Here is a 23,890-nt window from a genome sequence, read left to right as displayed (position 1 = left end):
CCCTGGGCACATATTCAGGACGATACCTCAAGTTTGAAAATGCCAAGTGGAAGCATTTGATTGGCCGAGCCGTGGTCAGACATGCATGTCGTTTTCCTCCAGGAAGGGGAGAAGGTTGGCCTTGCCTCACCAGGTTTGACAACACGAGATATTACCCCAGAATTGGAGGGGTGGGTGTTTGGATGTAAAAATGAATGCAACCTTTTTTCCTCCTTGAAGAAACTACTGTAAGGAGAGAGCATGATAAGTTATAAATTTCAGTCCTGGCAGTCAAAGGTTTGCTTTCTCATACCCCTTTATTTCCCATTGGCTAAAATTAATTAAATCAAAAGTTTGTATTAAATCGTGTTCACATTTTATCATGATCATGTAAATACTATTTATTATTGAGTCTATCCATATATACTGTGATAGTATTTCCTTTCTTGAAAATTTTTCTGAAGAAAATTACCTCATTTTCTCATTTGTGTATTTTTCTTTGTGCCGATTGGTAATTTGAACTTCAACAGCCTCACGGTACAATTATTCACCTGCTCCAAACCTACCAAATTAATTTTTCAAGGCAGTCCTCCTGACACCCTCCATCCTTCTGTTTCAGGCTGTTTAGACCCGCCACCCAGTTTGGGGTGCCTTGGGAATTCCCATTCTGTCTCCTCTGTGTTGGATTCTCTCTGTTTCCTGGGCAATGTCTTCCTTTTTCTTAGTTTCCTTCTTTATATGGTGGAGAATAATCCGCAGGAGCTTCTTGAGAAAGAATATATGGGAGGCAAAATTCTTGAGTCCTGGCATGTCTGAGAATATTTTTATTTTACCCAAACACTTGAGAGATAGTTTGTCTGGGAATAAAATTATTGTTGAGAATTTTTTTTTCAGAAGTTTGAAAATCATTGTCTTCTAGCTTCTCTTGGTAGGTTTGATGTCATTCTTATTTCCATATGTGACCTGCTTCTCTCTGTAAAATCTTAGAATCTTTGTTCCTGATGTTCTGAAGTTTTTCAATGATGTACCTGGTGATCCCTTTCAATCTAGAGATTCAAATCCTATCTTAAGTTTTATTTTTCTTTTATACTTTGTTCTCCATTGTTTGCTCATCTGGGGACTTACCTTTTCTCCCCTACTGTTCCTTTGTCTTTTTGTTCCCCCCTACTCTTCATTTGTCTTTTTGTCGTACTTTCTAGGAGATTTGCTCATTTGATCTTCCGACTTCTTTGTTAGCTTTTTGATTTCAGTTTTCTCATAGTTCCAACTGCTCCTTTGCTATTACATTCTGTTCTAGTTTTATGGATACAGGTTATTCTCTGGTTTCTTTAAAATTATGGTTGTTTCTGAAGTATTCTTCTCCAAGTACTGTCTGTTTTTCCTCAGTGTCCTTTTTGCTGCTGTTTCCTTTGGTTTTAGATTCTTGTGTTGAGAGCATTCACCAAATAACTGGCACTCCATAGGGTAAAGGCCATTGGAAGCTCTATAGTCTTCAGTAGGCTTGCTGACTGATGGATTTCCTTGTGGGGAGTCCAACGGTGAGCCAGCCTTTTCATTTGGGAACTTCCAAATGTCTGTATCTGTGGACCACCATGCCCCTATTCCTTGGGTCATTTAGTTTCTCCATAGAAAAATTCTGAGATCTCCTGCCTGGGGAGTAGAACAAGGAGGAGGAAGGGAATTAGTGACGCCATTTTTTAATAAGCAGACTTTCGCTTAATCCCTACAGCCATTCTGAAAGCCCTTGGCCACGCAGTTGGAAGTGGAGGGGTCTCACAGGTTCAGTCTCCCCAACAGATCTTTCACCCTTGGGACTGGGGAGGGAGATTAAGGATCTTAACTGCTCCTTATATAGACTTTCACCAAAATTCCCTATTTGCAGCCCACCTGGCGGTGCCAAGTTCCCAGCTTTTCTGGGATTCCTCACGTATCAATCAGTTCTCTTCTCTATTCCTCTCCACAGTTCTCACTCTTGGAAAGCACCATTCCATTTTCTGTCTGTTTGAATTTGACTACTGTAGTACCTCATATAAGTGCAATCACACCGTGTTTGTCTTTTCTGTCTGGTTTATTTTACTTAGCATAAAGTCTTCAAGATTCCTCCATGTTGTAGCACGTGTCAGAATTTCATTCCCTTCTAAGGCTGCATTTTATATATATACAAACATATATATATAAACACTTTGTTTATCCATTCGTCAGTGGACACTTGCATTGCTTCCATCTTTTGCTTACTGTGTATAATGCTACTATGAACAGTATGAACAGAATATACAAATATCTGTTTGAGTGCCTACTTCAGATTCTTTGGAGTGTGTACTCAGAAGCGGAATTGTTGGATCATACAGTAATTCTATGTTTGATTTTTTGAGGAACTGCCATATACCCAGAGATATTTTAAAATTTGATGCCTAGTGGGACCCAGGTCTCCAGATTTGTTTCTTTATCTCCCAGGTCCTTTTAATGTGCACTCAAGATGAAGAACCACTGTCAGCGCCAATACTTAGGTTTCAGCTTCCTCTTCTCAGCTAAATCACACCCCCCCACACTGCTTTCCACCTTCAAAAACTGTTTGACACAGCTCTTCTGTTCCGTCTCCAGTTCTCTTTGTCCTTGTCAAGTTATATATGCTATTGTTTTAGAAGAGTTTTGGGAGGGGATGGAGCTATTGATAAATACATGTTCCATGTTTGTTTCTCTATGATAATTATTTTTATATGGATTTTAAAGTGTGCATACATGTGGCCTATCTCTTGAGTTGGAATTCCTTAAGAGCGACTGCTTTGCTGTGCTTGCTCTTTCTTTACAGTGGCCAGGAAACAGTTTTCTTGCATTCTCCCATTCATTCATTCACTCATTTGTTCATGTAGCCACAGTACAGAACACCTACCACGTGCTGGGCGCACAGCGTATGCCCCACATAGGGGCAGTTTTTGGCCAAACAACAGATATAACTCTACCAACATACACATTTGGTCAAATGAAAGCTGTCTTCAGTTCCTTGCCCTTTTTGTTGTGTCTTTGTTTTGATAGACACATGCCAGGATGATATTTGAAGTTGCTTTCAACACACTGAGCCACGTCCACCTTTTAACCCTAGTAATTAAAAGGTCACTTTTCTATTTATTTATTTTTAATTAATTAATTTATTTTTTGGCTGCACTGGGTCCTCGTTGCTGTGCGCGGGCTTTCTCTAGTTGTGGCGAGCAGGGGCTGTATCAGTTGCAGGGTGCGGGCTTCTCATTTCGGTGGCTTGTTCCCAAGCACAAGCTCTAGGTGTGTGGGCTTAGTTGCTCCGTGGCATGTGGGATCTTCCCGGACCAGGGCTCGAACCTGTGTCCCCTGCATTGGCAGGCGGATTCTTAACCACTGCGCCACCAGGGGAGTCCCCCACCCTTTTAATTAAGTGTTGCAACACTTAACAGAATTTGGGCTTATTACAGCAGGACTAGAATCTTTCATTATCCAGCAGGAGTCCCAACCTCAAGTCCTACTGTTCCCTTTGCAATCACTGCACCTTTTCTGTCTCTTAGTAGTTTCCAGGAAACCTGGGGGCTTTGGGTCCAATTCTACCCAGTGTTGCTGAGAAAGTGTTTGAGAAAGGTCAGCTGAAACTGCCTTAATTAATTAATTAATCATCAAAGTGTGGAAGAAGGGACTTGCTGTCCCTTCCTTTTGCTCTCACAGGGCCCCAGCTGGGGAGAGAGTACTTCCTTACAGTATTCAGAAGGAATGTCTATTACTGGATGATGGCAATGCGCTGGTGGAGGTCAGAACTCTGTGGTGGAATAGTTCATCGCAAGGCAGCTGGTCCCTATTTCAATTCAGTTTTCTTTCCCAGAAATTCCCCCTCTATTTCTAAGAGACAGCTTAAACCCAATTGGCATCACTTTTAGAAGCCTGTTTGTACATTGATAGCTGAAATGCTTTTATGTCCCTTCCTTTGCCATTTAGTAAGAATTGCTTAAGTGGATGGAGTACATGCCACACACTCGGTGCTGTACTTTGGCTTCACATCTTGTACCTCAGTCTGTCCCAAGGGTGGGATGGGTATGCAGGTACGTGCAATTTGACAGCAGCTAGCCAACAGGTCACAAAAAACACTGAACCACAGAGTGAAAAAATGATTCCTTTTTCAATTCTTTTTTGTTCCTGAGTAACTTAAGGGAAAAGTTTTCTTTGGTGTCAACTGTCTAACACTTCTGAATCCTCTCTTTTTTTTAATCAGAGAGTAAATGTAACTATCTTGCTAGTGGGGTTTTTTTTTGTGTGTGTGTGGTACACAGGCCTCTCACCGCTGTGGCCTCTTCCGCTGCGGAGCACAGGCTCCGGACGCGCAGGCCCAGCCGCTCTGTGGTATGTGGGATCCTCCCGGACCGGGGCACAAACCCGCGTTCCCTGCATCGGCAGACGGACTCCCAACCACTGCGCCACCAGGGTAGCCTGCTAGTGGTTTTTATTTGTTTGTTTTTGCTGTGTCACGCAGCGGGCCCTGGGCAGTGAAAGCATGACGTCCTAACCACTGGACCGCCATGGAATTCCCTAACTAGTGTTTAATAATTTGTATTTGATTTTCCATTCTATTTATGGCAAGTGATACTGGTTTTCCTTTTTCAATGACAACTTTATTGATATAATTCGTATTTGATAAATTTACCTATCAAACATGTACAATTCAATTGTTTTTAGTATATTTACAGAGTTGTGAAATGGTCACCACAATCAATTGTAGAACACTTTCATCAACCCCAAAAGAAACCCCATACCCATTGGCAATCACTCCCCATTCCCTCCAACCTATCCATCTCTAGGCAACCACTGATCTACTTTTTGTCTCTGTAGATTTGCCTATTCTAGACATTTCATATACATTGAACCATATAACATGTGGTCTTTTGTGACTGGCTTCTTTCACTCAGCATACTGGTTTTCAAAGTTCATCCATGTAGCATGTATCAGGACTTCACTCCTTTTTATGGCCATATAATATTCCATTGTGTGGATATACCACTTTTATCTGGCCATTCATCAGTCGATGGGTATTTGAGCTGTTTCCATGTGTTGGCTCTTATGCTGCTATCGTCAAAGAAAAACAATAGTTGATCTAAGAAAGAAATGGAAAATTTTATTCAAGCCAAATTGAGAATTATAACCCAGGAACAGTCTCTCAGAAAGCTCTGAGAACTGTTCTGCCCATTAGAGGTCAAAGCACAGTTATATATGGTTTTGAGACTGAGGACTGTACATTAAATGACAGTTTACACAATCCAGGTCTACAGGTACAAAGCAAGTAGTGGGTGGGTCACGGGTCACAAGATTAAGAAGAAGGTTATCTCCCAAGGAGTTGTGACCCTTGATGAGATTAAGAAGGAATGTTATCTCTAAAGAGATCTGGTTAATGCAGATGCACACTAAAGGGGAGGGGGAGGAGGCTCAAATGGGCAAAGACAAATTTTCTGTTTAAATTTTTCTTGCTATAAAATATGAGTTTTATTTCATCACTATGGATATTCATGTACAAGTTTTGGTATGGATATATGTTATCATTTAGCCTACATATATACTGAGGAGTGGACTTGCTGGGTCATTTGGTAATGTTACTGAAAGTGGGGTCCGGCTGCTCACCGCTCAAAAGACAATAAAGAGGCAAGTTTGGTGGAAAGGAAAATTTGCTTTATTTTGAATGCTGCAAACCGGGGGGAGGGCAGGCAGACTCCTGTCCAAAGGCTGACTCCCCACCACTGACAATCAGTGGGCAAGAGCCTTTATAGATGGAGGGAGGGGGCTACATGCAGAAAGCTCTGACAGTTATCTTAAAATTGGTCATGCGGTGGTCTGACCAGCATCATCTTGATTGTTGTAAGTACAGTTAATCTTCAGTTCCAGGGTCAATTTGTTCCCATTTCCTTGAAGCCGGTTCTCGGAATTGTAGCAGCTTATGTCATGGCTACAGTCTGGTCATCACATAGTTAACTTCTGGGGGGGGTTCTGTATCTACAAGACAGCTCACAGGACATGGCTCAGAATATTATCTATAGCCCTTGAGAAGGAACTAAAGGTCCTTGGCTATGCTTAATGACTAAACTATCTTATTTCTCTGATTAAACTTATTCTTTGGCTAAAGTTTTTTCACAGACAAAAGGCAGGCGGAGGTTATGGCGGGAAAGGACCACAGGGTCCTGCTCTGCTTCAGTAATTATGTTTAACCTTTTGAGGAACTGCTAGACTTTTTTCCAAAGGGTTGATTTTCTGTTAAAGTTTCTTTTTCAAATAAATTTAAGTAAATATTGACTCCGTATACAACAGCTACAAGAACTAATTAGTGGGGAATTCCCTGGTAGTCCAGTGGTTAGGACTCAGCACTTTCACTACCAGGGCCCAGGTTTGATCCCAGGTGGGAGAATTAAATTCCATGAGCGTGTGGTGCGGACAAAAGAAATAATAATAAAATAGCTTCACAGTGGTGATCATTTTGAAATGTATAGAAATATTGAATCACTATATTGTGCACCAGCAACTTACATAGTGTTGTAGGTCAATTATTCTTCAAAAACAAACAGGGACTTCCCTGGTGGTGCAGCGGTTAAGAATCCACCTGCCAATGCAGGAGACGTGGGTTTGAGCCCTGGTCCGGGAAGATCCCACATGCCGCAGAGCAACTAAATCCATGCACCACAACTACTGAGCCTGCGCTCTAGAGCCCACAAGCCGCAACTACTGAGCCCGTGTACCACAACTACTGAAGCCCGTGCACCTAGAGCCCGTGCTCTGCAGCAAGAGAAGCCACTGCAATGAGAAACCTGCACACTGCAACGAAGAGTAGCCCCCGCTCGCCGCAACTAGAGAAAGCCCATGCGCAGCAACAAAGACCCAATGCAGCCAAAAATAAATATTTTTAAAAAGCTGCTGGATTCTGAAAAATAATGTAGTTATTAAAAACAAACAAACTCATAAAGAAGGAGATCAAATTTGGGGTTACCACAGGCGGGGTGTGGGGAGAATTGGACAAAGGTAGTCAAAGGTACAATTTTCCCGTTATAAGATAAATAAGTCCTAGGGATGTAATGTACAAGATGAGTAATATAATTAACACTGTTGTGTATTGTATATGAAATTCGTTAAAAGTGTAAATCCTAAGAGTTCTCATCATAGGGAAAAATTCTTCTATTTCTTTTATTTTGTATCTATATAAGACGATGGATGTTTGCAAGAAAAGAATATAGGTGAAAGAATACATCCATGAGAAGGCAAATTCTGCTCAGGGAAGGAAGGATATAGAGACAAATACATCCAATAAATATTTGTTGTGTGTTTACTACATGCCTGCAGTGAGATCACACCTTAGTTGGGGAGACAGAAAATAAACAAATGCATAAATAATCCAATGTTAAGTACTGATATGGGCATAACCCAGGCAGAGGCATCCCCAAGCAAACAGCTGCATTTAGTGCTCAGCCACAGCAACAGAGAGGTGCTCATTCAAGTTCTGTGCCAGGTTTGGGAAGCATGCTTGGACCTACAGCCCCAACCCTGCTTCTTGAGCACTTAGGGGTGACATTTTGCCTTACCGAGTAGCTCTGTGTTGATTTCTTTCTGTGTGACTTTCTGTGTGACTTTGATGCATACACAGAAAAGAGCACATATCAAGTGTGCAACTCAATGAACATCCCACCCCAAGCACACCTGGGTAACCAGCATGCAGCATCCCTCACCAGGTGCCCTTGCAGTCCCTCTGCCACTAACGGTTACCAGTGTCTTGACACGAACACCATAGATCTGTTTTGCATGGTTGTGAACTTTATATAAGTGGAATTAACAGCACATGCTCAGTGCATACTCTCTGGTTCTTTAACTCAAGATTAGGTCTGTGAGATATATTCATGTTGTTGTCTCTATCAGTGGTTTGTTTTTTTCATTGTCATCTTTCATTGTCTGACTCTCACAGTTTACTTACACATTCTATTAATGGACATATGAGTCATTTCCACTATTCTCTCTCTCTTAAAATTTTATTGGAGTATAGTTGATTTACAATGTTGTATTCGTTTCAGATGTACAGCAAAGTGACTCAGTTTTATATATGTATATATATATATTCATTCTTTTTTTGATTCTTTTCTCATATAGGTTATCACAGAATATTGAGTAGAGTTCCCTGTGCTATACAGTAGGTTCTTATTACTTATCTATTTTATATATAGTAGTGTGTATATGTTAATCTCAATCTCCCAGTTTAACCCTTCCCCCCACGTTTCCCCTTTAGTGTCCATAAGTTTATTTTCAATATCTGTAAGTTTTCCACTATTCTTTTTTTTTTTTTTTTTTTTGGCCAAGCCACGCCAAGTCCTAACCACTGGACCGCCAGGGAATTCCTTCACTATTCTTTTAATAATTTTTTTCTTGCTAAAAAAAGAATAAAAGTGAAAGAAAAAAAATCTATCAAAAATAAAATAGCATCACACACACACACAAATACTGGGACTTCCCTGGTGGTCCAGTGGCCAAGACTGCGCTCCCAATGCAGGGGGCCCAGGTTCGATCCCTGGTCAGGGAACTAGATCCCACATGCACGCTGCAACCAAGAGCCTGCATGCTGCAACTAAAAGATCCCTCATGGACTTCCCTGGTGGCCAATGCAGGGCACAGAGGTTCGAGCCCTGGTCTGGGAAGATCCCACATGCCGCAGAGCAAATAAGCCCGTGCACCACAGCTACTGAGCCTGCACACTAGAGCCCGCGAGCCACAACTACTGAGCCCAAGTGCCACAATTACGGAAGCCCGCGTGCCTAGAGTCGGTGCACCACAACAAAGAGTAGCCCCTGCTCGCCGGTACTAGAGAAAGCCTGTGCGCAGCAACGAAGACCCAGTGCAGCCAAAAATAAATAAATTAAATAAACTAAAAAAAGAAGATTCCCTCATGCCGCAGCGAAGATCCCACGTGCCGCAACCAAGACCCGGCGCAACCAAATAAATAAATAAATATTTAAAAAATACTTAGGGGGGCTTCCCTGGTGGCGCAGTGGTTGAGAGTCCGCCTGCCGATGCAGGGGACACGGGTTCGTGCCCCGGTCTGGGAAGATCCCACATGCCGTGGAGCGGCTGGGCCCATGAGCCATGGCCACTGAGCCTGCGCGTCCGGAGCCTGTGCTCCGCAGCGGGAGAGGCCACAACAGTGAGGCCCGCGTACTGCACAAAAACAAAACAACAACAACAAAAACTTAGGAATGAACTTAACAAAAGATGGGCAAGACCTCTATTCTGAAAATTACAAAACACTGCTGAAATTAAAGAACACTCAAATAAATAAAAGAATATACCATGTTCACATATAGAAGACTCAGCAATGATAGGGGATGTCAGTTCTCCAGACCCATAGAAACAGCACAATCCCAATCAAATTCCAGCATTTTTAAGTTGTCAAGCTGATTCTCAAATTTATACGGAAATACAAAACTCCTAGAATATCCAAAGTCATCCTCAAAGAAAGGAACAAAATTGAGCGACTTAACACTGCCTGTTCTCTATACTTTATATAAAGCTATGGTAATCAAGACAGATGGTACTGGCATAAGGATCGACAAATAGATCAGTGGTGGAGAATTGAAAGCCCAGAAATAGATCCCACTTATGTGGTCATTTGATTTTTAACAAGGCACCAAAATAATTCAATGGGGATAAGAAGTCTTTTCAAAAATTGGTGCTAGAATAACTGGATACCCATATGGAAGAAGATGAATCTCATACCATACACAAAAATAAATTCCAGAGATGGCTCATCACTACCTAGGGTAGACCCAAAATGTAGTGATGTGAGCTAGTTAAGCCTAGAGTTGACTATGATTTCAGTGACATCCAGAAGTGTGTACTCTTCAAGGCTCTCTAGAATACAGGAAGTCTCCTTCTCAATAACCACAACACCAGGCAAATGCTACGGGCTAATGACCCAGCCACAGAAAATGCAGACTGGTGAACTGGAGACTATTATTATGCTCTGTGACTCCTATTAAAAAGCAAAATTCAACTGAATAAGTTTGAAGATCTAGTTGGTTTTATATAACAATTCATAAGGAGCTCTGAGGAGCTGTACAAAAATGGAAAACTTATCGGCGGAAGGGGGCAGAGCAAGGAAGTTATTCTAGCAAAGAATGGATTGTTTCAGGCAAGGTCACCTTTCTTTGGGGATAGTTGCGGGGGGGGTCTATCAAGTAGATTACCTCACTAGTGTTGACCAGGTAATTCCAGATTGGTCACATTCCTGGGAGAAGCTGAAACTGCAGTTACATTAGGTATTAAGTCTTGGTTTGCTGATGTGAGACTTAGCACAAGTGACTCCATTTGGGGGCCTGTTGTTTACTTTTTTAACACTCTCTAATAGTTTCCTAAGCATTGTGGCTTGTTTTTGAGTGGCATGTCAATACCTTCCTGGTTGTATGTGGCCTCTTTCCATTGGAGTTGTGAGCATTGATGCTTGCAACCCCAGGCTGAACACATTTTTATGATGTCCCCCTGTTTAAATGACCTTATCCTGTGTAATAAATAAATGATTGTCTCCAAAAAAATTAATTCTAGAAGGATCATAGACCTAAAGATGTTAAAGGAAAACATAGGAAAATATCTCTCTGACTTTAGGCTAGGCAAAGGTTTCTTAGTGCATGACTAGGAGTCTCTCCATGAGCAAACTTAGGCATGCACACTCTTCTGAGTTCTCTCCAAACTAAGCCTTGACTTTTGGACTTCCGTGTTCCTCTCTGCATTGTCCAATTTTAGCAAGAATCTTGCGAAGTCAGTTTAGTTAGAATCAGAATCCTCCCTCCACCATATCTGACCTCGTCCTTCATCCCCCATCATCCTGCAGGTGATGTGTGATCATTCTGGCCTGCCTTTAGTTTGATTTAGCCAGAATTCTATCCCTACCCCTGATGTTTTTTCTTAGTGATTTTCCATCCACTAACCCCTGCACTGCTGCTTGGCTGTAAATTCCCACTTGTCCATGTTTCATTCAGAGTCGAGCCCAATCTCTTTCCCACTACAAGACCCCATTGCAGTGGTCCCTATTGGCCCTAATCTTAAATAACATTATTCTTTAACAAGTGTCATGAATAATTTTTCCTTTACCAAGAGGACACAAGAAGCATAAAAGAAAATATTGATAAATTAGACTTCATCAAAATTTAAAGTGTCTGCCTATCAAAAGAAAATGAATGGGCAAGTCTAGACTAGGAGAAATTATGTGCAAAATATATATCTGACAAAGAACTAGCATCCAGCATGTGTAAAGAACTCTTACTACCTGAAAGTAAAAAGATTGTAAGCAATCCAATTAAGAAATAGAGAAAAGATTTGAAGAGACATTTCACAAAGGAGGAGATACAAATAAATGGCCAATAAACCCACGAAAAAATATTTAATATCATTAGTTACCAGAAAAATGCAAATTAAAATCACATTGTGACACTCCACATGTATCAGAATGTCTAAAATTAAAAAGACTGACAATATCAGATACCAACTCTCAAGCAAATTGGTGGGAATGTAAAATGGTATATACCATTCGGGGAAAAGGTCTGGCAGTTCATATAAAATAAAATATATTGACCTACCTCTCAGCAATCCCATTCTTAGGATTTTACTCAAGATAAATGAAAACATATGCTCACAAAAGACCTATACAGAAACATTCATAGCAGGAATTCTCCGGTTGTCCAGTGGTTAGGACTCTGCACTCTCACTGCCAAGGGCCTCGGTTTGATCCCTGGTCGGGGAACTAGATCCCTCATGAATGACACAACTAAGGAGTCCACATGCTGCAACTAAAGATCCCGCATGCCACAACTAAGACCCGGCACAGCCAAAATAAATAAATAAATTTTTTTTTAAAAAAGTGGTTGCCTGTTGGGGGGAGGGACAAAGATTAACTGGGAAGGGGAATGAGGGATGATGTCAATGTTCCATTTCTTGCTGGAAGTTTGGGTTACACAGAGTTAGTGAACATACACCTAAGATTTATGCATTTCATTTAATGTAACTTTAACATAAACACTGTAAAAACTGAATATCTAATTATAGTTAATGATATGCATGCTGAAGTATTTAGGAGGAAGTGTACTGTTTGTCTGCAACTTACTTCAAAATGTACTTAAAGGGACTTCCCTGGTGGCGTAGTGGTTAAGAATCTGCCTGCCAATGCAGGGAACATGGGTTCGAGCCCTGGTCCGGGAAGATCCCACATGCCGCAGAACAACTAAGCCCGTGTGCCACAACTACTAGGCCTGCACTCTAAAGCCCACGAGCCACAACTACTGAAGCCCGCCCGCCTAGAGCCCGTGCTCCGCAACAAGAGAAGCCATCGCAATGAGAAGCCCGTGCACGGCAAAGAAGAGTAGCCCCCGCTTGCCGCAGCTAGAGAAAGCCCACGCGCAGCAACGAAGACCCAACGCAGCCAAATATAAATAAATAAAATAAATAATTTTTAAAAAAAATGTACTTGGGCTTCCCTGGTGGCGCAGTGGTTGAGAGCCCGCCTGCCGATGCAGGGCACACGGGTTCGTGCCCCGGTCCGGGAAGATCCCACATGCCGCGGGGCGGCTGGGCCCGTGAGCCATGGCCGCTGAGCCTGCGCGTCCGTAGCTGTGCTCCACAACGGGAGAGGCCACAACAGTGAGAGGCCCGCGTACCGCTAAAAAAAAAAAAAAAAAAGTACTAAAAATAGGAGGACTTACTGGATGGAGAGAAGGATAGATATATGTATAGAAATGTAATAAAGCAAGTAGAATAAAATGTTAACTCTAGAATCTAGCTGGTAGTTATATGGGTGTGTCATGTAAAATTCTTTCACCTGTGTTGAATGAAAAATTTTTGTAATAAAATGTTGGGGACTTTTTAAAAAAGGTGAATCAATGTAAGTAAAAGTATTAAATATCATTGTTTTATGAATGTGACAAAAATTTTGAGAGCAGTACTTGAATGACTGAAGTGGAGAAGTAGAACGTTACTTCATTGAATCTGCACAGCAACTTTATGAGGTCGGTTAGGTACTAATAAAATCATTGTTTTAGTAATGGGGGAACTAAGGCACAGAAAGGTTAACCGACCTGCAATGTGGCATGCCAGGATATTAACCCAGGTATGTTTGGACTCCAGCACACACTATGCTTCACTGTTTGTGCAAAAAATCTTTATTTCCCCGGGTTAATATATTACTTTGTATGTTTCTCAATTATGGCCTTTGCTACACTATAGTGATGTCAGGTATTTAGGCATCCGCCTCCTCTTTTATACCATAAAGGGGTATAAAGGCCAGGGGAAAGTTTCCATCTTTGTAGCCTCCATACTTAGCATTGTTCTTAGTATAGTGCTAACTAGCACATAATAATCTTTCCCTTAGGTTGCTGAATGGATGCAGGAAGGAAGAAAGGAATGCTCTCTAACTTGGATGATGCTTTCTGGCTTAACCTATCTCAACAGCGTACTCTTCCACCACTTTCTGCAGGATTCGTGCCTAACCAGACCGTTTGATCAGGGCCTATAGTTGTTAACCTGACTTAACAGCTGTGGGGCTATTTATGGTTACTTGACTGTAGGGCTGGCTTGTACAAGCTCCAAAGCAGCAGAATTTGGGAAAACCATCTCTGGAGTAGCTGAGGAGTAGCAAAGACCTGACTCTACCTTGGGAAGAGCATTTATCAGTTTACAGACTATGGCTATAGTACAATTTGTCCAGAGCCTGACATCCACTGAATGGACAAATGAATGAATAAATGATGATGAAAGGCAACACAGATCAGTCATGGCAATTAATTCCTTGATTTGCCTCTCATAACGCCTCTCTCCTCATTGGGAAAACAGCTCTGTATTACAGTGTTTGTAAATAACCTTTAGGTTTCCTGGCTTAAGACAAGACTATTTCATTTATTTATTTATCTTTGAAAACTAACTTTATTCTAAAGCAGTAGTTTTCAAACTCTAGTGTGCACATGAATCACATGAAGAACTTTCTAGAATCTGAGAATCTCACCCCTGGAAAGTCTATTCAGTGGTTCAAGGGTAGGGTCCAGGAACATGTCATGTTTAAGAAGACCTTCAAGGTATTCTATTATAGGTAGTCCCCAGGCCACACTTTGAGAAACATTAGTGAAAAGAAATTGGCTCATGTAGTTTCTGCAATTTCAGTTATCTCTGCCTCAAAAATAGCCTTGTCTTGTTTTCAAGTACTTTCCACCACAAAACTATGGCACCACTGACTTTTAGAACCATCTCCTTCCTCCTAACCTTTAGTGTCAATCAGCCCTAGAAGAGAAGTTACTATGGATATTGGTAACTTTGTGGATAGAATTGTTATCATTTATTGAGCATCTACTATCTACCAGAGACTATGTGAAATGCTTTACAAATGTAATTGCACCTAATTCTTACAACTTTGCAGGGTAGGTGGTATTGCTCTTATTTTAAGGATGAGGAAAAACTCTCAGAGAGGTTATGTAACTTGTCCAAGGTCACGTAACATAGCTGACAGACTTGTGATTCAAATGCAAGTCAAAGCCATTGCTTTTTCAAACATATAACCCCCATTATTATTGTATGAAATTATTAATATTAATGGTTATTATTATTTCTATGAAGTCATGCCCTAAGCAAAACACTTTGGTCAATGGTGACTTCAAAACACAGGGCCTTTAAGGCTCATCCATCCATTCATGTATTCACTTAACAATAATTAAGCAACTACTATGTGCCAGAAACTGTGCCAAGCACAAGGGACACAAAGGTGGAGGTCTCTAGCATTATGGAACTTACATAGGCAATTATAATACAGAGTAAGTGCTATAATATAATTCGCCTAATTAATCTACAAATTTAATATATCTCTCAATAATTACATAAAAAACACTGTCTCTGGAACTGGACAAGCTGACCTGAAAGTTCATTTAGAAAAATAAAATTGTAAACAGAACCAGGAAACTCCAGAAAAAGAAGAGTAGTGAGGGAGAAGTAGGCCTACGTCATTAAAATAAAGCTATTAGGGCAGTTTGATAAGACCACATGAATAGATGGATTAATGGAATGGAATAGAGAATCCAGAAACAGACTCAGATACAAATGGGAATATAGTATATGTATATATGTATGTATTTCACACCAGTAGGGAAAATATAAGATTATTCTGTAGAGGTGTTGAGGTGACTCAACTAGAAAGACCAAAAAAAAAAAAATTCCAAATGGATCAAAGACTTAAATATGTAATATAAAATTATAAAGGAAACATGGGATAAATGAACGCTGATTGAGGAGGGTATAAGGATGGTGGGAGGTTTCTACTGCATTGACTTTTTTTTGGCCTCACCACACAGCAGCAGGATCTTAGTTTCCTGATTGGGTATCAAACCAAGGACCCCTGCAGTGGAAGCGTGGATTCTTAACCACTGGACTGCCAGGGAACTCCCTACTGTGTTGACTTTTGTATCTTTTAAAACATATTTACAATGTATTACCCACTAAAAAATGTTTTTTTGTTGTTGTTAAGAGTGTTTGGCTAGGGAAATAAAAGTTTAGCTCTAGCATAGTGAGTGAGAGGTAGGGAGTCTTAATGAAGCTGGAGAGGTAAGAAGAGTCCGATCATGAAAGAACTCGACATGGCCGCACAGCCCGGCTTATGGGATATTAGTTCCCCAACCAGGGATTGAACCCGAGCCCTCAGCAGTGAAAGTGCAGAGTCCTAACCACTGGACCGCCAGGGAATTCCCAGGACTTCACATTTTTTAAACGCGGGCTCTATAGTATGAATAATGGGGAGCTATGAAACGTTTTAAAGCGGTGGGTTGATACAATCATATCTGCATTTTAGAGAGATCACTCTTAGCTATAAAAAGAGTGCATAGATCTATAAGGGATAAAACTGAAAACGGGGAAGTGGACTTCTACCGGGTGAGGGATGATGATGGCCTGAACCAGGCAGGTGGTGAATGTCATGGTGAGGTGGACAGATTTGAGAGATGTTGAGCAGTTAGAATCTTGTTGATTGGATGTTGGAGATGAGGGAGAGATCTAAGAATGACGTCTGGATGGAGAAGCGGTGGTAGTAGGGGATTGGGGGAGTAAGTATAGGTGAGATAACACATTTAGTTTAAGTGACTTCCAGATGTCCAGTTGGAAATGACTAATAGCCAGGCTTAAAACCCTGGATCTTGAAAGAGGGCTATGAGTGGAGCTAATGAATTTGGGATTCATTAGCATATAGATGGTAACTGAAACCCTGTGAGTAGATGAGATCACCCAAGGAGAGCACCTTTCACCTTAGGTGAAAGGACCTAAGACAGAACGGATGAGGAAGAAAACAAGAAAATGTTCCCTGAGAAGGATCTAGAGAAGGAAAATTTGGAGAGTGATGGGAAGAAGTCAAGTGAAAAGTGTTTCGATAAGGAGAGAGTGCTCCTCAATACCAAAGGCTAGGGGTAGTCCAGATGAGGATGAAATGTGTTTTTTGATTTAAATACAGGGGTATTACTGAAGATCACGGGAAGAATAGTTGAGCGGAGGGTTTAGGTTAAGCAGAAGATGAAGCGGAAACATCTTGTCTCCGAAGTGCAAGCATCTTGTCTCCGAAGTGGAGACAACTTGTTTCAAGTTCGCTAAAGACGGAGAGGAGAGTGCAGCAGCTGGGGGAAAGACATGAGCTTTTTTCTTTTTTAAGGATCAACTGAGCGTATCTAAAATGATGATGACAAAGAACCAATACTTAGGGAGATAGAGGAGAGAGGGAGGAATTGAGTAATACCAGATGCGAGGGGTGGGATCCGAGCAGATGAACCGCCGTGCCTTAGATTAGGAGGGATGCTTCTTGCATCGTAAACGAAGGGGAAGGAAAGGGGAAAGCTGGCAGATTCTAAAGGTTTGGTGCAGGGAAGCTGATGGAATTTCGGTTCGATGGTTTCTATTTAACTCCGTAAAATACGCCTGGAGTAAGGGGGTTGGCTGTGAGTCGAGGTTTGAGGAGACTGCGGATTTGAAAGGCCGTTTAGAAATTCCGGGAGGCCCAGGCTGATCCACGCTGGGGCTTCGCTAGGGAGGCCCCGAGTGGAGCTCCGAGGGGGACGCCGCGGTGCGTCGCCATGGCAACCGAACCGCCGGGCTAGGCCCAGGACCAATTGTAACTCGAAACAGCCGCAGCGTTTTAACTCACTACTCCAGAAATCAGGGGAGGAGCCAACCCGAGGCGACCAAAGTGAAACCACAGATCCCGCGATATCACGGCCGCAACCTGCGAAGCTGCACGTGACGCTACCGCCACGCAGCGCGACAGCGAGTATTAAACGTCATGGTACCGCGACGCAGTCGCTCTAATACAACGCCCTCCCGGAAGTGGTCTCTGGATTGGGCAGTGAAAGTGGTAGCCAGTCGTCCCCGGGATCAGATCTCCGGAGGTCGTAGCTGAACTCTTTCTCTGCGTTTCGCCTCGATCCTTCCTGAGTCTTCCAGGCTCTCCACCATCATGGGGGGCGGAGACCTGGTAAGTGAGGGAGCCCAGGGCTGGGGCAAGACTGAGGCCGGAGACCGACTGAGGCTGGGGACGGAAATTGGTGGGGGTGGCAGTGGGTATTCTTGCAACGCAGCCGTTGGGGACAGGGAGCTGTAGCACTGGACAGGGGACGGATAACTAAGGCCATGAGGGACCGGGCGGAGACTTGGGAAGATATGTGAGGTGGGTCGCCAAGGAGGGGAGATGGTGTTTGTTGACAGGGAGCTCTTCTGGCTGGAAATTCTGGGAAGACTCGGGGGCGGTTGGAACCATGGCTAGGAAAGGAGGCAGGTATGGAGGACGTGTCACTTTGTTTTGTATATCTTGTCTTGGGATACATCTCCTTTCCTCAGCTAGGAGTTCAGTCATGTCCTGGGCTGTAGTAGGGGTGATTTGTGCCCCCGTTCTCCTCGTCCCTGAGCCATGTCCTGGGGTCACGGAAGATCTTCCTCATGTTCACTTTTCTGACCTCCACTCCTTCTTCAGTGCTGCATTCTGATCTGTAGTGGCAGAGCTTTCTTCTGAATTCATAGCACTTAATATAAGTTGTGTGGCTATTTCTCTTAAACTGTATAGTTCATTTGTAGGGGGCTAAGCCTCCGAATTGGGCAAATGTACCCATAAGAGCATGGTGCAAGATCAGAAAAATGCTAATCTCCTGAAAGTGTAGCTAATTGAATCAGCAAATAGATTCGTTTAGCCACCTGTCCAGTAGCTATATTAGAGTTTGTCAGGTGTTATCAGTTAGAATGAGTTCCAAGATACCATCAAGGTTCTTCTGACTTACTGTCTTCAAGTAGCTGCATTTAGGGATAGGAAAGCTCTAATCCAGAGTTTCTCAACCTCAGTGCTATTGACATTTTGGGCTGGAGATAATTCTTTGTTGTGTGTGTGGTCCTGTGCATGTAGCAGCATCCCTGGCCTCTAGCCAGTAGCACCTTTCTCCTTCAGTTGTGACAACCAAAACTGTCTACAGACATTGCCAAATGTTCCCTGGGAGGCAAAATCACCCATATTGAAGGCGAGAGACGAGGACCATTAGGACAAGGTGGAGGGTTGGGGAGGAAGGGAGGAAGGACTGAACAACCTGATGAGGGGAAAGGGAGTACAAGAATAGAGAGAGAAAAGGAAGCCCTCATTAAAAAAAAAAAAAATTATTTTGGCCACACTGAGCAGCATGTAGGATCTTAGTTCCCTGACCAGGCATTGAACCCTGCCCCCTACAGTGGGAGCACGGAGTCCTAACCACTGGACCACCAGGCAGTTCCCTCATTTAGGTTTCTTAACTGGTCTCCTGGTTTTCAATCCTGATCCTCTCCAATCCATTCTTTACATGCTAGGCTGGTCATGCCTCCCACCTGCATATGAATGTTTAGTGTTTTCTGCTGTCAACAGGATAAAATCCAATCCCTTAACATGGCTTATAAGGCCCTTAATCTGTTGCTTTCTTAGTTGGCTTCATCTTGAGCCCCTTCCCATCAGCTTGCTCTCCTATCTCCAGCCATGCTGAATTATTTGTTCTTTCTCACCACTGGGCCGGCAGTTGTGTGTGCTGTTACCTCTGTGTGGAAAGCTACCCCACTCCTTCCCGCTTCCTGCATCACTGGGCTAATTTATAATTATCCTTGGATGTCACTTCCTCCAGGAAACCTTTCCTGGTTGGGAAGCTGAACCAAAGCAGTGGCTCATGGGGAGGAGGGAGAGGAGAAGCATTCCTTGAGGGTGAGGAGGAAGATCAGAACCAGGGGGAGATTCTTGGGAAGGAAGGTTGAAAGAGGTACTAGGTGGGGTTGTAAACCATGCAAGTTTAAGGCACGTTAAGTGGACTCAAGGAAAAGAAGGCTGTGTTCATAAGAATGAACGTCCAGTGCCAAAGGCACTTGAATTCTTTTGCCTTTCAGAGTCTATACTTTCCTGCTTCTCTACCCCATTCCTCCTGTATTGTCATCACCAACCCTCACTTCAGGCATGGCCAGTAGAAGTCAGACTCACACATTTAAGGATAGAAGTATTTGAAGGGAATCTCGGAGGGGCCTGTTTTATCCTGAAGCTTTATGTACTTGAACAACCTCTCTCCCACCCCGCCATGTGTGAGATTTTTGGGTGCCAACCTTGCCATTGTTAAAGACGTCTTGCCCTTACATGCCTGCCTTGGCATGAATATAGGGGTGGGAAAGGGAGGGCCAGTTATACTCACCACCCACCCACTGCCCGCATTGTTTTCTCCCTCCTTTCATTTACCTCAGAATCTGAAGAAGAGCTGGCACCCGCAGACCCTCCGCAATGTGGAGAAAGTGTGGAAAGCTGAGCAGAAGCATGAGGCTGAGCGGAAAAAGATTGAGGAGCTTCAGCGCGAGCTGCGGGAGGAGAGGGCCCGGGAGGAGATGCAGCGCTACGCGGAGGACGTTGGAGCTGTCAAGTACGTGAGGAGCTGGAGCGATTTGGCCTGGGGGTGTCTTGGTGTGTGGGGAATTGCAGAACTGCCTGCAGGTGCATCGTCCAGTTGTTGCATAATAGCTGGTTAAGAGCGTGAGTTTGGAATCAGACTGGCCTGGGTTCTGAGGCTGGCATGGCGTGGACTAGCCTAGCTGTGTAACTAGGAGCAAGTTTGGGAGCCTTGGTTACCTTGGTAGAACCGGGGGAATGAGAGTACCCAACTCCTAAGGTTTGTTGAGGATCAAATGAGATGACATGTAAAGGGCTTAGTGTAGACCAAGTTCATGGTAGATGATTGCCAAACACCTGTGGCTGAGGATGATTGCCTATACCCTGCTTCTCAGTACGTGTTGAGGCCTCAGTCCTGCTTTTGTTTATTTATGGATTGCAGGCTCATTTTAGGGAGGCAGAGAGGTCCCGTGGAAGGAGGTAGATGGTGTGTCTGTCAGTAAAAGCTGTGTGAATGTGGACAGTCTCATTCGATACTCCCTGACTTCAGTTTCCTCTTGTATAATATAGGATAGGAGTAACAGACAATAATTACTCTACCCATCTCATAAGAGGGGATGGGAATAAATGTGTTCTGAGAAAAATTAAAAGCATAAAATATGCAGTGCAGGTTTCCCGGAACCTGGGATTCTAATCTGGGGTGTGAGGATAGACAGTGGGAATGTTCTTCTTTACTGATTTCTGTAATTTAATAAGGCGAGATCAGCTCCGGGTCCAGCCGGGGCTCTTGACCGGGAAGTGGCCGCGCAGTGGGGAGGGTGCTCTCAAGCGGAGGTTCCACGGCCCAGGGAGGGCAAAAGCAAAGTCTAACTTGTTCTCAGAGGGAGGTTTCTTGAGCCAGGGAGGTGGTCTATGGTGGCGCTAATGGAGTTAGCACTGGATAGAAGCTAGGTGTTGTGAGAGCGCCCCAATTTTTTTTTTTTAAAGCCGATCCAAATTTCCATCTCTATTTTCTTTACTCTTTCTTGTTTCTAAATGTTCAATGTACTTTTTCTGCAGCTAATGAAAAGTGAAGGTCTTCAAATGTCATGTTTGAGAGTACAGGTAGTATTCAGTGGAAATTGGGAGTCGTCAATATGTTTTTTTTTATCCCAAGAACATAAAACAATCTGTACATACATATTTTTTGTAAATCTTAAATGTAAGAAAATATAGTTAAAAATCACCTGCTTTAAAATCAAATGTAAAATTATTCTTTGGGAATTGTTTTTTTAAAACAGTGAAAAGCAATGAGTAGTGAATATACTAAAGCTATTTATAATCTCTGACTTATTTTAATATGCTTGAAATTTTGTTTCTGGTAAGAGCTATTGCTTTCTTGTTTGACTTCCTGATTAAGTTTCAGTAAAATGTGCATATAATAACAACAAACTGTATTCTGTATGAAAAAAACAAATCCGAGAAAACCCACGTCTTCACTGCAACGATCACCAATAAATCGGCATTTTTTAATTTAAAAAAAATATGCAGTGCATTCCTAAATCAGAATTGAATAAAAACTCCAGATAGACTAAAATTGACTTATCTGTACTATCCCTTGTTCATATCCTAGTGGGCAAGTCTCCAGGGTGACATGTGACATACTTCCCCTGTTGGATATACAGGACTTTTCCTTAGTAATTTCATGACAGGAGGATTTGTGACATTCAGAGGCATGTGTGTTTGTGAGAGAGAGAGAGAGACTTAGTTTCAGTTCGTGGAAATGGCATTATGGAATTTAGGCAGGATAACAATTACATTCTTTCTTTTTGTTTGTTTGTTTATTTTATTTATTTTTTATATAGCATGTTCTTATTAGTTACCTATTTTATACATATTAGTGTATACATGTCAATCCTGATCTCCCAGTTCACCCCCCCCATTTCCCCCGCTTGGTGTCCATACATTTGTTTTCTAAATCTGTGTGTCTATTTCTGCCTTGCAAACCGGTTCAACTGTACCATGTTTCTAGATTCCATATATATGTGTTAATATACGATATTTGTTTTTCTCTTTCTGATTTACTTTTACTTCACTCTGTAGGACAGTCTCTAGATCCATCCACATCTCTACAAATGACCCATTTTCGTTCCTTTTTATGGCTGAGTAATATTCCATTGTATATATGTATACATTCTTTCAGGATTGGCAGAAGGCCATTCTGACTTAAGTATAAAATTTGAAATGTTTTAAAATAAATGGAGTCTTGGAGTTTTTAAAGTACAGCACAATATATTTAGGGCATTAATATATAAAATGAGGTAAAATAATGAAATTTTATAAGTTTTTTTTAACCATAGATACACATTAAATTATTTTACTTTATATACTTTGTATAAATTATATTCTTTATAATTTAAACTAAATAAATTTCACACATTTGAATTAATTCCTGGGCAGCTTATATGACATTTTTATATGTGAGTTTTGAGATTTTTTGAACGCTTGATTTTAAAACAAATGTCAATTTTAGACGGAATAGCCATTAGTTATAAGAGTTTACTTTCCCACTAACCATAAGTAAAAAATTATTTTGAAATTTTTATTCAGCCAAGCATTACATATTCTGTGCCTGATACGTCAGAAATTTGGGCTTTGCGGAGTCTAATTAATGAGGTCAGAGTATAGATGAGCAGCTTCAGAGCCGGGAGTCAGTGTATATCCTGTTGCTGACCCTCATGCTCTCTTGTCTGTTGGGAATGGGAGGAAGGTGATTTTATATTCTTTTGATTTTTTTGCCCCCTCACATATTCTCCAATGTTATGAAACTCAAAGGTTAGCACGTAGGTCCCTTTTTTTGGTCTTTACTTGCAGATGTATTTAGACGATCTGCTTGTCCAGCTGACTGGTTTGTGTAGTTCTTTGCATAGTGTCGTGCTTTTCATTTATCCAATACAACCCTTTGCTATTTAACAATTCACTTGTATGGTTCAGATAATCTTTTCTGTGTTTATTATACAGCTCTCTTAGAACAAAGAAGAAACCTCAATATGCATGTTATCCTTGATCTCCATCCAAATCCCTCTTTGCAGTAGAATGTTGTTTAAGTATTTACTGATAATATTAGAAAATTGTGTTTTCTTTACCAGCATTTTTCAACGCTTGCACTTTAGGGTGTCCTTGGAAGATTAGATAAATGAAGATGGGAGTGATTCCCACCCAAGCAGACTCTCTAAGATTAGCAGCGGGGGTCTGGGGCGAGGGCATCTGGATACTTTAAGAGCTCCCCGGGTGATCCTCATGGGCAGCCTCAGTTGAGAACCTGTTCTATATCCTTAGTGATAGCAACAGCAAAAATCTATACACCATTTGGTTTTTATATGACTTTTACCCCAAATGTTCTCTCATTTAAAAACTCAGAGAGAGGGTCTCACTTTAAAAATGATGAGAAATGGCAGTTACTTAGCTCCATTTTAGACGTGAGGATATGGAAGTGCACAGAAGTAATTTGCATGTTTACCCACCTGGGTAGTGGCGGAACCAGGTCAAGTCCAGTGGCACTGGATCTCAGCGATACAACATGTTCTCTTACTGGAGGGCCTGAGCAGGACTGATATTAGTTGAGTCCTTTTAAGAGTAGCTGTAGCCCTGAAAATACTACTTTATAGAAGTATCTGTCTTCATTTTATCTATCCTTTCTTCTGGATACGTCTTGCTCCTTTGCCTGCATATTCCTGGCCCTCCTACCTCTTCATACTGTCTCTTCTCTTTTATTCACTTGCTTAGCTTCTTTTCCCTCATCCAGTAACTGCTCCTGCTTCCCAAGGCTCACTGTTCTTCTCCCTTCACTCCTGTGGTACCAGTGTCTGCTGCATGCTGACGACTCCCACGTTTATCCCACACAAACTCTTGTACCTCTGTATATTCAGGCAGTTCTTTTTTTTTTTTTTTAATTCAGGCAGTTCTGCTTCAAGTGTCCCACAGTTACCCATCACATACTTAGCGCTCAGCAGCACTGTTCAGTAATTAGTTGAC

General features: G+C 42.1%; 1 protein-coding gene across 2 annotated transcripts in view; it reads left to right on the top strand.

The window, feature by feature from the left end:
* Positions 1-17,318: 17,318 nt before the first annotated feature.
* Positions 17,319-23,890, top strand: part of CWC25 (CWC25 spliceosome associated protein homolog) — a 33,202-nt gene continuing 26,630 nt past the window's right edge. Inside the window, exons 1-2 of one of the 2 annotated variants that reach the window (XM_019924978.3) lie at positions 17,319-17,482; positions 19,738-19,910. In XM_019924978.3, the coding sequence (XP_019780537.1) occupies positions 17,465-17,482; positions 19,738-19,910 (191 nt within the window). In that variant the 5' untranslated portion in view covers positions 17,319-17,464. The remainder of the gene's footprint in view (positions 17,483-19,737; positions 19,911-23,890) is intronic. The other variant, XM_019924979.3, reaches the window with a different exon arrangement.

Source organism: Tursiops truncatus, chromosome 20, assembly GCF_011762595.2.
Source record: "Tursiops truncatus isolate mTurTru1 chromosome 20, mTurTru1.mat.Y, whole genome shotgun sequence".
NCBI lineage: Eukaryota > Metazoa > Chordata > Mammalia > Artiodactyla > Delphinidae > Tursiops > Tursiops truncatus.
Note: the sequence above shows the minus strand (reverse complement) of the source record. Positions and strands in the feature narration are given on the sequence as shown.